This window comes from Periophthalmus magnuspinnatus, chromosome 14 (assembly GCF_009829125.3).
Source record: "Periophthalmus magnuspinnatus isolate fPerMag1 chromosome 14, fPerMag1.2.pri, whole genome shotgun sequence".
Classification (NCBI taxonomy): Eukaryota; Metazoa; Chordata; class Actinopteri; order Gobiiformes; family Gobiidae; genus Periophthalmus; species Periophthalmus magnuspinnatus.
Window position 1 is genome coordinate 27,410,354 of NC_047139.1, and position 18,279 is coordinate 27,428,632.

General features: G+C 37.6%; 3 protein-coding genes across 3 annotated transcripts in view; 1 reads left to right on the forward strand and 2 right to left on the reverse strand.

Moving 5' to 3' along the window:
- The window catches only part of LOC117381289 (glutamate receptor 3-like), a 67,330-nt gene extending 59,733 nt beyond the window's left edge, over nucleotides 1-7,597 (reverse strand). The window contains 1 exon segment of the mRNA XM_055226770.1: nucleotides 7,486-7,597. The gene's annotated coding sequence lies outside the window, so the exon portion shown is untranslated.
- The window catches only part of mtmr2 (myotubularin related protein 2), a 91,712-nt gene that overhangs the window by 29,009 nt on the left and 44,424 nt on the right, over nucleotides 1-18,279 (forward strand). The gene's annotated exons all lie outside the window — the stretch shown is intronic.
- Nucleotides 10,094-16,919, reverse strand: cchcr1 (coiled-coil alpha-helical rod protein 1). The gene is made up of 19 exons (XM_055226775.1): nucleotides 16,569-16,919; nucleotides 15,812-16,114; nucleotides 15,368-15,524; nucleotides 15,172-15,289; nucleotides 14,714-14,908; nucleotides 14,476-14,639; nucleotides 14,253-14,367; nucleotides 13,989-14,099; nucleotides 13,619-13,762; nucleotides 13,430-13,540; nucleotides 13,086-13,192; nucleotides 12,873-12,985; nucleotides 12,720-12,792; nucleotides 12,299-12,417; nucleotides 12,024-12,212; nucleotides 11,375-11,476; nucleotides 11,148-11,224; nucleotides 10,420-10,537; nucleotides 10,094-10,309 (listed from the first exon to the last, which is right to left on the reverse strand). Exons 1-19 carry the CDS (start codon nucleotides 16,624-16,626, stop codon nucleotides 10,143-10,145), a joined length of 2,541 nt encoding a protein of 846 aa, XP_055082750.1. The 5' UTR covers nucleotides 16,627-16,919; the 3' UTR covers nucleotides 10,094-10,142.

Consider the following 18,279-nt stretch of genomic DNA (forward strand, 5'->3'; position numbering starts at 1 on the left):
TGTTAAATGGTTTGGTGAAATTGTGACTTTAATTTCTTATGAACTTGCTTCCTTCATACTAGCACTGTAGTTTTGAACTAGGCTAAAGCTCTCAACACTCACCTTGGGAGGCTTTAGTTATTCAACTATATGTGTATTTAATTTTGTATTAGAACATCTTTTCACTTTTAATTGGTGATATTATGCTCTTATGTATTTATTAGTCTAAATATAGTTTTGTGCAACAGTGATGCAGCTCTCCTCTCAGTGTAATCTGAGGCTGTCCCCTGTAGGTCTCCCACTGCACTTAGAAGAGAGCTAATGCTGCGATTTATCATTATTTAATCACTAGTTGCCAAGTTGCCTCACTAATGATATATATTAGGCTCGTAATTGACTAAGTGCTGCTCTTGGGGAAAAGTGTGGCACTATGCTGTATGTTTTGTACACTGAAAACATAATTTAATAATTGTGCCATATTTTTTCTTTATTAATAATATGAACTCATGGAACACAATTTACTTACCACAAGTGTGACATAGACCTATGCATTAGCAAAAGTTATTTTACTACAACTTTATATGGGCTATGCATTGTAATTTAAACGATAATATCTATTTTATGTGTGTTTAATTGAACGTTTACTTGTCCAAGTGACACAGTTTTGGTAAACACTTGGAATTTACTGACTATTACAGCTGATGACTGTGCTTTCTGCTCACTCATCTCTTAAAAAGAGATTGGACTCAGTCCGCATAATATTACATTAGTGCAGCAGTGCAATACAATATCAAGTAGAAATCAATAGGACTGTTTTAGAACTGTCTCTATTGATACATATCTGATGTAATGTTTGACATACTCTAATCTTTCACAACCAGCAACCAGTGTAGTTGAGAGATTCACACAAGTTTTGTACTTTTGCACTGTTGCCATAACAATTAAGAATTGAAAACAAAAGGATATATGTTGTGAATGAAACTCATAATAAATTGCACATATAGTACAGATTGTAGAAAGGTGATCATGTTATAAGTGGTTGCCTAGATGCCATGGAGAAAAGTTATGATAATGTCAAAGGCCTTGTTTTAGAACAAATTGTAGTAGGCCAAGAGTTGAAGAGAAGAGGTATGAGTTTGGAGTTGTAACGCAGGAGACGTTTATTTACCATTAGTACAGTACTCACTCGGAGACATGAACCCTCAAGACATTGTGATAGTGTTGTCCATTCTAGTCTAGTACCATCCAGTCTGGATATGCTTCCGATGTAGGAAATGTTATACATATGATGATTCAGGCTAAGATAACAAGGACTGAGCTGGCAGTGAGAGCCTTCAGTACAGCACAGAAATAGAATTTTTCTAACAAGTCTTTTACAAACAGAGGGAGCTTAATAGTGTATTGCCTTTATATATTGTTTCAACTCACCCTACTGGTTTCAATGACATTGTACCAATTATACAGTAAGTAAGGGTGTAGTCAATTTGACCAGGACTAGACCAAGTCTACAGCAGGCCAAAAGTGGGCTCAAACCAGACCCAAACTAGGACAAATGTTAATGCATCCTAAGAGTTACACTGATAGGCATCTCCATGTCAATATAGTCGATAAAGCTTCATGCTATGCAGGTTCCTGTGAATTTGCTTTATTTTCCAGCTTGTTCTTTGAAATAAAATATGGTAATGCAGTGGTAATCGGTGGCTTGGCATTGGTCAAGAAGCTACAATGAACAAGTGCTACTCACAAAACCAAAAATGCAGATGAATATGGATTGTGCTCAGCACATCACCACAGCTCTCTTACACTCTTCAAGCATAACCCTGTTCTTCATATAAAGCTTTTGCTGGTTCCAAGCCAAGAATTATGCACACAAGTTGTAGGCCTGAGGGAGCAGCATGGCCTGAATTCTTACATATCCAGCGTTAGCACAGAGAATACAGCTACCAATCACTCATCACACATCTCCTGTAATAAAGTCATCTAAAGTGACATTTTAATAAATGGTGACTTATAATTACAGTGTGCAAAAACACATGATTTTTATTTCAAAATTGTTCATCAATGGGAATGTTTTTCAGCAAGTCCATGTTTGTTTTGTATTTATTTATACTATCCTCTCTGTTCTGATGAGAACATTGTGAAAATAATAATAATAAAAATTTGAAATACTGTTCCAAAAAATGTATAAAGATTACAACACTGTTATTTAATTTACTACAAACAACAGCATTACTTTTTCAGTAAAGCCCAAAACAAAACCTTATATATGTATATAGTTTATAGTACATTCTGTTGTTGCAAGACAACTGACTCTAACCTAGGAAGTTATTTTTATGAAGCACAGAAGTGTAGGGTTGGAATATTTCCTGTTTGATTCCAGTCTGAACATTTGTAATATTATATTTGAGAAATACTGCCATGGTGAAGGTTTACAGTTCCATTTCTGCCATTTTGCTACAACAACTGCTGAAACCTCATATTCCAGCACATCTCTATTAAAGTGACATTAGAGTTGGACCCATAGGGAGAGAATGAAGAGCTTTGATGCATGTGTCGCCTCATTTCCTTGGGCACATAATGAAATGAGTGTTGATGCAGGATAATTAGTGATAAAAACCACTAGTAAACAATGTTTTCTAAAGCAAACAGTGCACAGTGTGTAGAGTCATTATTTATTCTCGGTCAGGGATCAGAGAGAAAATAAAATAGTATAAGATATGCGTTAATTGAACTGGAGAATAGTGTCTCTAATCATCATCTTCATGCATGTATGTACAGTGAGAACCTGGTGGAATATCAAGCATGAGATTAAAGGGAATTAATGATGATTTTAATATGCAAGACTGGATGCTCATGTTGTAACAGAAATAGGCTGAAGCAGTGTTTCTCAATCTATGGTGCGGGTTACACTAGTGGTGTTGGTATTTTTTTATGTTTATTAAGGACGTCACAATCACGTTTGACAAGCCAGATGCACTGTTTTGAGTGCTTTAGCACAAGTGCTAGTTTTCAACACCTGTGCATGGAAAATAATAATATAAAATATAAAACAAAAATATATATGTTACAGTTTGCAGTTCCAATATGACTTAAGCTCAACAAAAAGTTAGCTGATAAAATGTGTCAACAACAGTAAGAGTCCATATAAAATCTCTTTCATGTTTGAGCCTGAGCTGCAGCAGAGTTTGACTGAAGTGTTCTGAGATTTTCCACACGCCACAACGCTCAGTGAAACCTGTCACTTCTCTACGGCTTTGGGCTTTGGGCTTTAGGTGGACAAGGAGCAATGTCACACCCAGTGCCAAAGCTCCTCATCAGGCCTCAAGCTCAACTGGGAACTAATTAGCATCACATTTTTAATACCTACTCCCCCTCTGTGTACATTTTCTAAAACAAAAAGAACTTTCACTTTTTTGATTTATGATAAATGTAAATAAATAATAAAATATTTATATTTCTAATTATTTTAAACCGGCAGTGATAAGCTTGGGCATTTATAATTGAGGTCAACAGCCAATCCTCACTCAGCACAAGCATGTGGTTTGGATCAGAGTTCAGTTTTTGTATGCTAAATGCCACAGATTAAGTGTCTAGTTTATGTTCATGAATTTAATACTGAAAGCCATTTTTATTTGTTGAAAAAAAAATATCAAAAATCAATATTTATCATTGAGAGGATTTTTTTTTACATATGCCAACTCTGAAATAAAGAGGACAAAAATATGAACAAAAGCTATTGTGCATTTTATTATTTATTATTTATTACTGTAAGATATTTTGATCCCAATCATGACACTGATATGGCACATAGGAAATATCTACTATCTACTTCTGATGATTCTTCTGACTGAGTGCCACAATGGAAAAATCAAAAGGCTTGTTTTATCTCCAGTGGTGTATCGCAAAGCATGTCTGGTATATAGGTGCACACACGCGCACATGTCCGCTGAGTGGACAAAAGTGCAGTGTGCTGTAGTTGTGTGGCGTGACACTGATTGTATCTGACATCTCTGAGTAATCACTCCATTACAGCCAGTACATCTGTGTGTTTGACCTGTGGGTGATAAGCACTGGAGCTCGAGGCCACCCAGAACTGAGCAGCAGATTTATGTCAGGAACAAGCGGAAAAACTACAGGCTCCACAGTGAGTTTTCATTTGATCCAGAAAAAATAGGCCTTGACTAAGCATTTTCAGATGGCGTTTGTGATTCATAGGAAGTCTGGTGTATAAGGCTCCACTATAAATGGGAATTGAACCAAAATCAAAATGAGTTGTTGCAATTTTCAAGCACTGTAGATTTTTGTAGTTTATCAGTTCATAGTCATCTCTCACATGTTAATGCTTCTGGACTCTGAACAGAATCCTACTTTTTAAACATATGTTGTAAATCTAATAAAAAAAAAAATAAATAAATAAAAACTGTGTTTGCTGTGTAACTAAAAGAATTTTACAAGGACAACATTTGAGATTAAATGTTGGTATTGCAGAGTGGGAAAAAAATTCATGACACCCTGTAGATGACAATTGAATATATGATTCAATTCAATTGATATGTGATTCAAGCATTACTCCCATTACTGCCATTTCTTTATCAAACCCTGTCCTCTGCATTTTCTTCTCTTTCAGACATCTCTTTTGGTCTTCTACTGCAGGCCTCAAGCTCTACCTTAACACTTCTATCCACTGTCCCTTCTTTGTATCGCAGAGAACATTCAAAATATTCACCTCTGTACCTTCCTTGTCTCGTGTCTTTAATGTGCTGGTTGCAGCCAACTTCAAACACTCAAACTCTCGCACTGTTGATTTCACAGTTTATGGGTCCAATAAAAAGAATAGATTACATTTTTCCGCAAATCAAATTTACAGCTGAGGTGACATTAGGACATTAAATGCATTTTATACAACATTTTACTACAAATGATTAACAATATTTAAAATTAAACATTTATTGTGAAGTTGTACTGCCCTTAAATGTGGCTATACTACACAAGTGATATGTAATCAAATTAAATACACATTTAAAGTGGTGAGGATTGGTGATGGAAGGGATGGAAGAAATGCACCTTAGGTAGTAGTAGTATCACTGGGGCTCATTAGTAAATAAAATAGGACACAGATAATCACTGTGATCTAAGCAGGATGTGGCCTAGGCATGATCAGGAATAACAACAGCGATAATTACAATTAACAATGCACAAGGCAAAATTTGTTTGTGGTGGTTTGGAAGTCTTCCATTGTGTGTCACAGAGATCTCACATTTTCTGATTTAGCATTTGTTGTTGCAGTTTGATTATATTATTGTTTTGGCATCCCAAACTATTTTAATGACAACAAAAATAGTCAAGGTAAGACCTGTTAGGAGATGCTTTGCTTAGAAACACATTTCTTTGTAGTAGCATTAGTAGCATTAGTGGTCACAGCACAGTAAGTTTATGTAATTAAAATGAAGGCCTCATTAGTACAGATTTAGATTCTTTCCACTCTCCATGAGACAATATAACTCACGCTGCAATGCACAGTCTGACCTCTAGAGGGACAATCCTATGTAATGAATCTGCTGGTGCTTTATTTAGAAAATTCTCATTCTTTTGCCTGGTCGATGAGGGAGACAAATGAGACCCAAATCCTGGAAATTTCTGTGATTATTTCAACAGTAAGAATGGAGCCAAGGTGCAGAGGCAACTGTCGAGGCGCACATGAATATTAATGGGAATTTGATTAAATATTCCCATGTCTTCAACAGCACAATATCCCACAGGCAAAACGCTTTGAGAACAAAACAAATTAGCCAGACATTTTAATTATTGATGCTTGCTTTTTTTCTCTGTGTTATTATTAGGCTGATAAGGCTGTAGTGGGAGATGGAGAGACATGTTACTATCTCCCTTTTCTATTAAAATGTGTTAGCACTAGCACACCACATCCAAATTGAGACTAAACTGGGGCTAATCCTAGATCTAAACTTGACCTAGACCAGCACTAAACCAGTACTAAATTCATGACCAAACCAGTCTACATCAAAACTAAGTCAGGTTCAAACCAGGACCAAACAAGAACAAGTGTGAATCAAACCTAAATGTGATAATTAAAATACTGTGTTAGCAGATTTGTACATGAAAATGCCAGACTTCCATTTATACAGTAGGCTAATATTAAACTAAACACTATTGTATCAAAATAAGCACTGCTAATTATTTTTTGCTTGTGTTAGTCATTGTGATTGTATAAGCTGTAATGGAAGAAGAGGCAGCAACACTAGGTAAAGGTGCTCTGTGTACCTTTTCTGGTGAACGGTCCGCCCCCTGCTTGTCTCCATAGAGATGTCTGGCACTGGCTCTCAGTAAGAATGCATGGTAGTTGCATAAACACATGAATATAAATACGTAGTAAAAGTAATAGGAATATTAATGGGATAAAGAGTCTATTTGTTATAGTGAGTGAAGTTAGCAGTAGGAACAGTTATCTAGTATTTATTGTAGTGGTTTATAACTAGCAAACTAAATGTAGTAATAAGAGCCACACTCCCTCTAAATGACGCATTATTCTTTTCTTTGTACATTTGTGACTCATCTGTAAAAAAATGTATACTTCCACTTCAAGCTGTAAATCACATGCAGGTGTTCAAATAGCTTGGGCGCTAACAGTCTCAGTGACACCATCAGCAACGTGTCGCTGCTGGAGATCCAGATTACACCGACCGTCCTAAAAGCAAAGTGCAATTACACCTCCAAACAAGTGTGTGATTGGCACAGGTGGAGCCTGCAGCGTGCTATTGTGATGACATGATAACTGCTGTTGTCTTCTGCTGCGAACCACATGCCACAAAATGGAACACAAAATGGATTTAGCACATTTCTCTACCCTCATTAGTGGAGTAGAAAAGGGTATTTGAAATGTATGGCAATTTAACCTATTAATCAGTTTGTGACATAAATGTATTAGCTGCAGTCTAACACTGGTCCTAGATTGAGCCCATTTTAGTCTTGATGCAAACTTGGCTTGGTCCTGTTCTTTTGATCTGGTGAAAGTAAGTAGAATGGCAACCGTGATGCCGTTGAAACTAGAATTCATAATATCTTTGTAATTGAGACAAAAGCTCCTAATGTGTTTATTGTAAAATGTTCCATTAGTCTGACCAAACTATGCCAGTATTCTGCACACAAGGAAAGAAGCTAAAATCATGTTTTATTTTGAATTCACCAATTAATGTCTTATCTATCTTATGAATCTTCACATTTTTGTTGAATGTCACTTTGCATGTAAAATGATAACAAACAGACAACCTAGACAAACTTGTTACCTCTTTGTTCTTAAGAAAATGAAGTTATTCTGTTGATATTCAGGTGTTGTGTAGATGTGCATAGTTTGTAGGTATATCTATTTTTGTCCACTGGTTTTAAGAGCACAGCTGCAGAAGTGTGCGGCTACTGCTGTAAGACTGTACTGTTGCTTTTCCCCGCCAACAATGCCCCACATCGGCTGCATCTATAAATAGTGTTACTTACTTGGTTGGCTTGGCTCAGGCCGCTCCTGTGTCCACAGCTCTGGCCCTGTAGCGTGGCCTCCTGCCCTGGCACTCTGCACTGGTGCTCCACACTTCTGACTGACCACATCACATCAAACTCACATCCAAGTCCAAGTCTGCTCAGACCTGAGGCCACAAGACCACCACTACATCATTCTGGACAAATATTACATTATGACACCCCTGTAACAACCCAGAGCAAGGCATTTCATCATTTTAACCATTCAGGTTAGCAGGAGAATATTTGGCAAGTTTGACATTACAGTTCTAGCATGTATGTTGTGTAATTAGTCCCTACATATTATAAAAGTGCGTGGCTTTGACTGGTCTGATCTTTATGGTTAATCAAAAGGTTTTTTGTACTTTTTCTTTTATTGCATATTTGGCATAATATTTCAGAACAAATAAACAATATTTGTTTGTTAAGAAACAATTTAGAAAAAAGGCATCATCTAATCATTTCTCATATACAGATTATTAGTATATTATTCCAAGTTGGGCGGTTGTGCATCCTGGATCACTCTGGTCCATAGGCTAAACTGTGGCCTGTTTTGATGCACAGTCTTGACGACAGGCCGTCCTCACAGCAGCAGCTGTTCTCATTTGACACACTGCACTGTGACAGTCTCAGCCCGAGAACCACAGGGACACATGCAGATCAAGTTTGTCAGAAACAACCAAACACTGGGAAAACAAAAGCTAACGAGGTCAGTGAGCATCAGTCTTGAAAATAAACTGATTACTTCATAATGCATGAATGAAACAAAACTCAGGTGATGAAGGAGTTAGGTAAAATAATGAAAAAAATCTGCCTTTGTTGGAAATACTCAACTATTAATGGCAAGGCAAGTTTATTGTACGGCACAATTCGTACACAAGGTAATTCTGAGTGCTTTACAGAATAAAACATTAAAACATCATTAAAATCACAATACAACAAATCAAAACATAAATAATCACAAATAATCATCATAAAATTAACATTAAAGGAGAAAAGTGCAGAATAAAAAACCTTTCAGTCATATGCACAGCTAAACAGAAATGTTTTGAGCCTGGATTTAAACATTGTCAAGCAGAGGCCTGTCTCACATCTTCAGGAAGACTGTTCCAGGTTTTAGCTGCATAAAACTGAAACGCTGATTCCCCATGTTTAGTCCTGACTCTGGGCACCAGCAGGAGGCCGGTCCCTGAAGTCCTCAGAGTGTGAGATGATATACATGGCTGTCACATGTGGGAGATGTACTTTGGTGCTGGTCCATGGAGATACTTGTTCACAAACAGAGCTGCTTTAAAATCTATTCTCTGAACCACGAGCTGGTTCAGAGGCCTGAGCACAGGACGCATGTGCACATACGTATATGTGCTCAAGTCTGAATGGCTAATAATGGAAAAATCATGAATCCAATTTAACTGGGTTAGTAATCTAGACGCCAATAGGCTGTGGTGTAATGGGGCAGAATAGTTTGGTTAAGCGGTAACACAACATTAAGGATATTTCCATGGATTTCTGAATAATAATTTTTTTTAAAAAAAGGGGATTGTTGCCATAGCGATTACCAATTTGAAACAAAGTATATCTTTTGAAGGGTAAAAAGTCCTCAAAATGTTGCATATAAAAGGAAGATAAAACCTATGCTTCCACAGTGGGTGTCACCGTTTGACAACATTGCCCTCTAGTGGGTTTAAGCTGAAAGCATATTTGATCGTTTAAGTTTAGATTATTTAATGTTTGTACTTTCTTTGACTGGTATCATAGGCCTACATTTTTACTGCCCAATACTTTTCTGGAATAGCAAAAATATGTCACAAGATGCTGTCTGTGCAACTTTTCCAGATTTCCAGAGAAATACATACATTAGTTTACTGGCATTTTTAACCAGTTCTGTAACCTGTACTGTACCTATTTATTATTACTATTACTTGTAATACTATATATATGGTCTGTATGTGTTGTATACTGCTGCAAACCAAAGCCCCCTCGAGGATAATAAAGACGCCTTGAACCTTGAACCTCATGACAGTATTAGCCTTATGCCTTCAGTTCTCTGTTGGTCTTTTTTTATATTACCTTTTTAACTCATAGTGTGGAACTTTAAACTAATGCAACATTTATTAGCAGTCATGACAGCATGACAAATTGACCAATTAGATGGTCATCATGCTGTGTATTACTGTGCATCTCCACTGTGCAGAATTTTTTTAGCAGTGACCTCTGTAAAGGGACCTTGGAATTGAGTATATTGATTTTTCATTATGAATCATCTGCTAGATCTCATAAGCAGAGCAGAGCAAAAGTAGTTTTAGTTTTGCTAATACAGGTCCAATGCTTCACTTAGCTGCTGCTTTCAATGCAATGTTAGTAGTCAATCTCTAACTTGTATTACACAGAAACTAAGTCCCATTTAAATAAATATATATGCATTTCTTTTAATTGATGTCAAGAGTGGGTATCAATTAATCTAATTAAAAAATACATGGAAATGAGGTACAAGGAAACTAGATATAATAAAGTCTATTTATTTTATTCAGTATAGAAATAACTTAATTCTGAAAAAGTATAAATAAAACACAGAACTTTTACAATGGGAAATGTTTTAGCTGCATTTTAGCAAACACAAAGCAGCCTCTTCGTTTGAGTCACTCATCCTCAGCATCACCATGACGTCCGTCTCTATGTGAACCTTTTTTATTATTGTCCTGAGCGACCAGTCCCTCCTCCTCCTCCTCTGCTGCTGAGTCCTCTGAGCTGTTAACCACTGCAGCACTCAGGCTCTGAAGCTCCTCCAGCACAGACAGGAGACGAGCTGTCAGCATAGAAAACGGACAGCGGTCAAATGTAATGCCTCTAATGGATGCCCCGTATGTTTCATAAGACCAAGTGGTGGCAGTAGTAACGCTCGGGCAGGAGACTCACCATCTGCTGGTAGTTGAACCTTTGGCCCCAGAGTCGGTGTCTGTGAAGTGGGTTCTCTTTGTTCCCACGGAGCAGCGCTGCGTTGTACAGCCATGTTTATAGGAATCGACAAACCAGGCTAAATGAAAGGCAAGAATAACCATGTTTTAAATACAGTAAAGCCTTTAAGTTTTATGAGCTTAAAATAGGATGACACAATATAGTACAGAAGGCCGATATGGACAAAACTGATCAAGAAACAAAAATTGTATTGTTTACATGTTTTAATGATGCATCATGAATGTGCTAAAATGTGACTGAATCATAAAATTTACCAATAAAAAAGCAGAAATATTACTTTATACCCTCATGTGGGAGATTATACATTTCTGTCTCTTTTTGAGGTAATTTTTAATATGCAATATTAAAATATTTTTACATCTCCCTCTATAAAACACTTTTCTAATTGAAAAAGGTTGTACACAAGACACAAGCTGAAATGAACAAATAGCACAATGATTATGCTGCTGATAAAAAAAAGTGTTAGTATTATTAATGAGTCATATGCTAATGTATTCAGCTAATAAAAGCACACGTTAACATACTACAAGAACAAATGAGACGTTCATTATTCTTTAGAGCCAAATAACAGGTACACACAATAAACATAGAACCCGTTTTTATAGAAAAAAAAAAATTGAGTCATAATTTTGTGTTGTCAAACAACGCTTAAAACTAATTTCATGTACCTCGCGATGTGCATGGTCCCTTTGCAAATGTTTTTTCTTTTTGGTCGCCTGTCTCTCAAAGTGCCGCAGCGTCATTACTGTGGGAGACAATACAGACAGAGCAGAAGCCATGAGTAAATGATATATACAGTGCAAACAGTTGAGATCATATTAGATGGCTGTCTGCATCTCAGACACAACTATTCCCCTGTGTGGAGAGACTGTGCAGCTCCTCCTCCTCCTCTTACCTGCTCTGGTATGCTCAGCTCTGGCTCTATTGACTTGATCCTCCATCTCTTTTAACTTTGCAGCACAGCATTCCTCAATCTCAAACACCCTCTCCTCTAGGGCTGCACAAAAAAGAACAGACAAGATGAAAACAGATCTTCAGGGACACTCTGGAACTGACTGCATTTGGAGTTGATAAATAGATACTTGGTTGGCCTAGACATAAAAATTTTATAATAATGCATCAAATTTATATGGAGCTTTTTTGGACACTGAAAGACGCTGTACAGTGCATTATTCAAATTTTATACATTTTAGACATGTACGGAAGTTATAACCTACAAATAATATGATATTATTCTGTTTATGTCTGTAAACCATAAGAAAAAGTAACAAAATATATTTTATATGACTTTAAATACTAAAGCTGGTGTGCAATTGATTCCCGTTGCATTAAATCTTCCTCACTTTGTAGAGTGACTGGAGCACATCCCTAAACTAACTGTGAAAAAGTGTCTGAGAGGCGGTGAAAGCCTCTGCACTGCCACCGTGCTCTTGAGCATGCCACTTAATCCTGTCTGCTGGTGTGAAGAGTGGACAGTGTAGCTCATGTCCTGTGGAGGGCTGTGATGAAAGGGATTTGGTGTAAAATGTAGAGACGAGTGTCACCTCTCTGGCTGCTCTCCTGCTGAGAGAGGAGCTCATAGCTGAGGCGCTCCAGTTTGACCTCGGTCTGCTGCAGCTGCTCCTGGATCAGCTCTGCCCTCCTCTGGGCCTGGTCCCGCTCACATACGGCCTCCTGGATGTCCACAAAACTGTGCTCCAAGTCCTGCTGCTTCTGCACCAGTCTGCCTTCATCTACAGACAGATGAGGCATTTAGGGAAAGTTAGACAAACAAGTAGTAAACAGATCAAATCTACCCATCTGTGCAATAGGATGTTACATTGTTCTTTGAGATCGGAGAGGGCTTTCTCAATTAGCTCCGGGGTTCGTTTGAGCTCCAGAGTGAGTCTGTCTCTCTCCTCAGATACCAACCGCAGCTCTGTCTGCAGGCTTCTGATGCTGAGGGAGACAAAGGAGACACAGTGAACAAAGAACATACCAAAGATGAGACAGATATTAGTCTTATCTAGTCTAGTGAAAATGTTTTGTTCAACTAAAAATGTTTTGTTCTACTAATTCGCAATTAATTTAAGACAAAGTCAGCTTGGAGCAAAGGAAATATGTCATGAACAACAGTACAGTATAACCAACATATTATACTGTTAAAGAATACAAAGTAATTCTTTAACAATTTAGTTCAGAACATCCTGGCATAAAATATTTAATAACAGCCCACACATTGCAAAATGAAATATTTGTACCAGTCAGCAGCTTGTTCTGCTTGTTTAGTCGATAGTTGCACTTTCTGAAGAGCTGCTCTCCTCATGATGAGCCCTGTAAAATCAAAACATCAGCAGACACTTTCAAACACTGAGCTGTGAGAGATTTTTGTTTATCAGTCTCAAGTAGCACACCTTGAATTGTCTCCACTCGTCTTTTGGCAAATGTTAGTCTTTGTGCACACATATTCAGTTTGGTTTGAGCAACGTCCATCTCTGATACCTTCTCTTTAAAAACAAAACTGAACCTGTAGAAAGAAAAAAAATGTATGTTTTTAGTTTTGCCTTTTGCAAAAAAATAAATGTATTATAATATATATTTATAATATATAAATCCAATTTTTCTACCTTTGCACAGCTTCTGCCAGATATTTTAGATCTTTCTGGTCTTTCTCAGTCTGTAACCTGAGTTGGGAATTTTCCTTTTGAGTCTGGGCCAAGTCTTGTTTCAAAGTCTGAAGAGAAAAAAGTGTCTGTATAACTGAGTGTGCAAGACTTCCATGATGCTACATTCTGAGCCTTTCCTGCCAGCTGCAGCTACCAAAACTAGCAGAAAATCTCATGCAGTCAGCACCCTCTGCTGTGGTAAAAATGTATATGCGTTCATTACTTTTTACTGGAACACAATATTTATTGTGCATCATCAAAATTTCAGACAGCCATGTAAATCACATCAGCTGCTCAGGACTAACCTCTTTTTGTACCCGCTCCAGATCCAGAGCTGCAGTCTTGTCCTCTAGGCTGTGCCGGAGCACACTGGTCTGGTGCTGCTCCTGCTGGAGCTGCTGTGCTATTGCGTTAACCTGGAACATACAATATAAAATAAGAGTATATCAAAACACTTGTGATAACAATACTTGTAATAGATGCTGATTCCATACCTGTGAAAGTAGTTCATGCTTCTTCCCTCTTAGTTCAATGTCTTTAGTTCGAAGCTGAACGCACAATTTGAAGACTTTTTCTCTCCAGAGTTGCAGCACATGCAGAGATTCAGATCCATTCTTCACAACCGATTCTGTGGAGTTCTGGCACAAGGTTATTCTACAGTTACTACAGGAACTGTAAGAAAACAGCACTTTTTGCAGATTTTAAGAGAAATAAATGTAGCTAGTGTCTAAGACAATATTTTTCACAACATAAAAAGGTTTATAGATTGTGCTGCAGTTGACAAAGTCTAAATAAAGTGATTAAATAATAATGAATATATGTACTTAGATATCACCTGCTTACACTGCTGTACAGTACAAATACCTTCTTTATTAGCTTTTCTTCTTGGAGGTTGAGGATCTCATTAACTGAGTTGAGTCTGATAGTCAAAAGCTCGGCAGTCGTCTGAAGAGCTGCTTTCTCTTTGTTCAGTCTCTGACACATAATCACACATACCTAATTAATACAAAGTGAATATTCTCCACAGGTTATTTACATCTCCCTAAAAGAACATTTCTAAGGCTTTTGACAAAAGCAATTACTTTACAGTAGGCTGATTGGAATCAATAGTGTTTATGTTGTCTGCACCTCAACTGCTTCATTAAGTCGGTCTCTCTCTCCACTCTCAGGGGCAAGCTGGCCAATGTAATTTCTGAGGCTATGCAGTGTTGCAGACTGTGTCTCAAAGGCTTGTCTAATTTGGCTGAAACAAAAACATCATAAAAGGAAAGTCTTACCAGAGTTCACTTCTTAATTAGAAAGAAGTCTAAAAAAGCCTTCATATATTTTCCTAAAAGATTAAACATGGCACCCTAAATGATCTTTGAGGCCTTCGTTTTCAGCTGATACTTCTGTCAGCCTGCCTTTGTGCAGCAGCACCTCTGAAGACATGATCTGAAGTCGGTCATGTAGTTCACGGTTTTCTCTCACTGTCTTTTGCAGGTCAGCACTATGTGAGGCAGTCATCTCTTGTATCTGAAAGACATTTTAAGAATGCAGTTCCAGGACACCGCTTGATATTATAGTTTATACCAAAAACTGTAACATACCTCAGTTTCCTGATTTTTCTGCAACTCCTCCATTTGTTTTGACAATCTTTGGGTTTGCTGTTCGATCGTCTCCACTGCCTGTAGCCTGCACTGGTCTGCTTTCAAACTCAAGGCCTTAGCCTCCTCCCTGGTGAGCTCCAAGTCCCTGTTGAGCTTTTGGATTTCCTCATTTGACTTTCTGTTTAAATTATCATACTGAGGGGGGACAATGTACAATCAGTTTAAATAAAAAAAAAAAATCTTTAACATTCTCTTTCATTTTTGCCTTTGCCACATTAGCTTTTTTTTTACACAATTTTCCTTGTGAAAATCTGCACAGCTGTGAACAATGAGAAAGAAATCTGATTACTTGCATCAGATAATAGTTTACATGACATTTCTAATCTGAGAAATCCAGAAAGCAGATAGTGATTAGATTTTGAAAGTGCATGTAAACCTAGCCAGTGTTTCAGTTTTACCTTTGAACATATTTGTTCTTTCTGTACTTTAGCTTGAGACAGCTCTTCTCTGACAAGGCCAAGTTCTGCTTTAGTCTTATGCAGCTCCTCACGCATCATTTCCAACTCGTGTGCTTGTCTGTTTAGAATGCAACACTTATATTTAGATGTTATTGTCACTACAAAGTACTAAGTACTTGACCAGTGATGAGCCTACCTGTTTAGTATTATGTCTTTATCCCTTATCTCCTCTCTGTGTGCGATGGCTGCTTCTTTCAATGTCTGCACCTGCCCTTTCAACCTATCAGCTTCAGCCTTGTAATTCTCAGACTCCAGACGCCACTGTGATACCCACTGTTCACTCCTATCCATTGGCATTAAAATATAGACATAATTAATAATACAACAATGTAGAAAAGATCCAAAATGCTCATGAAGTTTTTGTCGCTAAACAATTAAAGGTGCTCATTGGTAGCTGGGCGTTAATAGTTGCAAGACAAAACAGAAGCCAATGCTCTCATAGGGTATTAGATGTTATTCAATTTGTGATTTGAATTAGTTAGCCTAATTAAATAAAGACTTTTAATACATTTCATACATAAAACATGCCTGGTCTTAAGAGTTTTCTTGAAAATAAAAAGAAACATAATGCATTTCATGCATCTCATCACATACCTTGGATTATAATCTATCACTTTGTTTCTACTTATATTTTCATCTTGTAGCACCATTAGCCTTTGATTCTCCTTCTTGAGTTCTAATATTTCCTGTTGTGTCTGGGAGATGGCGAGCCAATAACTGCTCTGGCTATGGTCTGCAGTGGGTAATGAGGTTAGACTAGGTTTGGTCCAGTTAATTGGAGTAGCTGTTACTGGCATCTTCCCTCCTGTTGTTGATATTTGCGCTCCAGCAGAAGAAACAGATGCAAAATGTGATGGAGGCACAAGGTTGTCCTGGACCTTACCTGTGAGGAAATACGTGTGACAATTAAAAGGTGCATTGTGGGACTTTTCTGATGGAGTGTATGCCACCTGCAAGTCTCCGTAGATGGTAATGCTTTGGCCTGGAATGTTCCGCAGTATGGCATTAAATGTATTTTTCTTGCATGTATTCAGTTAAAGGTGTTCTGTACCAAACCCTACTGGAAACGTGCATTCTTATTGTGAGTGGGGTAACTTCTCAACAGATCTAGTTGTATTTCTGAACTATTGCCGTCACTGAAGTGCCACCATGGAGCTAGATACGATTCATGTCGTACTGTGGAACATTACAGTCAAAGCAAAAACATCCAGCATGGCGGCCAAAAATGACATAATGTGCCTATAAAGTTAGGCTTAGTTTAGTTTAGCAGCACAAAAGCAGCATATGAAGAGTACATTGCATTCAATCCAGTTTATATTGACAGCTTTTGAACTCACGCTTTGTAAAATCTGTCGGCACAACCAGTCTTTCTTTTCCCAAACCCGGTATTTCCATGTTTTAATCCTAAAAATGCAGGACTCAGTGGTATAGTAACTTTGACTTTCTCCCGCCGCGACAGCAGTTGTTGCTTCCTCTCGTGTGTTGCTCCGCTAAGCTTCTTCTTCTTCTTCTTAGCTTCCTGCCACAGCTAACGCTGCCTAAAACTATGCAAACACACCGCTTATACCACGCACAACAACACCGCTAGTCCAACTATCAACTTTAACCATTTAATGTGTGTATCTCTCCTAAAACATCAGCCTGGAAACAAATGACTAACATTAACGTCCAAAGCATCACGGGAACACAAGCGGAGTGTAATCCCTGAAGTTTGTCTGCAGGGCTGCTCCGGCTCATACTGGAATAGGAAAAGGTAAATGGACGGAATTGCTAAATGGTAAATTTGATCGATTTGTTGTTAATGGTCACCACTTTTACAGCCACCGCTGCCCTAGGGCACTCTATCAGAAGCGTGGCTGTCATTTCGTGCCTAATGTATGTCCAACCACTATTGTGAGTAGAGGCGCTGGGTGGATGTGTTTGCAAACTAAGGTTAGTTTAGTTAATTAATTATTAGCTAAATAATTTATTTGTGTTTCTTTTGTTTAAACTTTGAAAGGAAAGTACTATTCCTGTTGCTTTTTAACAATTGCCTGTTGATCAAATTGTAGAATGCTTATAAAATATGCATGATTGAAGCCATGATGTGATTATCGTAATAGTGGGAGGGGATAACTTCAGTTCTCAAATGTAGGACATTTTACTATAATATGTGCTATAGCAGCCTACCTTCTGCTGATCACATCTCTATGTGCACTATTTTCTCTCTTGTTGTGCTCATCATTTGAATACCTGCAGTGTATCTTCTCCTGTTGGGCTGCCATGACCCACTTTCCCCCTGGGGTTCATTAAAGTTTCATATAACCTAAACCAATCTATTTATGGTTTATTCGGGAAACAAAAGCAGCGCTTGGATTAATTTACACTGTTCTTCTCACATCTATTTGAAAATACTATGATATAAACCCATTGATTAACGAAGCCACTATACATTAAAATATATGGGAAAGAATACTGCGCCAAAAATTGGATCCTCATAAAAGACTGGCAACCTGTGTCATATCTATAATGTAGTGAAATGGTTGTGTGAGAACTGGGAGAGTGCTTGAGTTATTTGGGTACACTTATGTTCTAGGCTCTTAGTACTTGGCAGGCTCTACGTCAGGTTCAACACAACAAAGCAGAGGAAAAGAGGGATCGGAAGGAAAGACCAGGGACTCTAGTACAACAAAGACAAATCTGACCCTTTTTCAGACAGGGGACAATTAAAATGGAAACCACTTTACTGGAGGGGGGTCTAATAAATAGGTGTGTGAAGTGCAGCAATTAGATACCATAAAGTCACCATATTACAACTTCTGAAGAAACAAGACTTTAAATCATTGAAAAGAGATAAAATAATTAATCTTATCACTGCTAAAATAAAAGAAATTGCCTTTATTATTGTTATTACAAACATTAATCCCCAACTGTTAATTATAACTATATAATATATCCTTTATGTCAGCTCTGCTATTTATGGGTGACAGTGGGAGTATGCGTAATGTCAAATATTTGTAGTCGAACAAAGAATTGCCTGTGTGTATCTGCTTTGCAACTTGACACTGT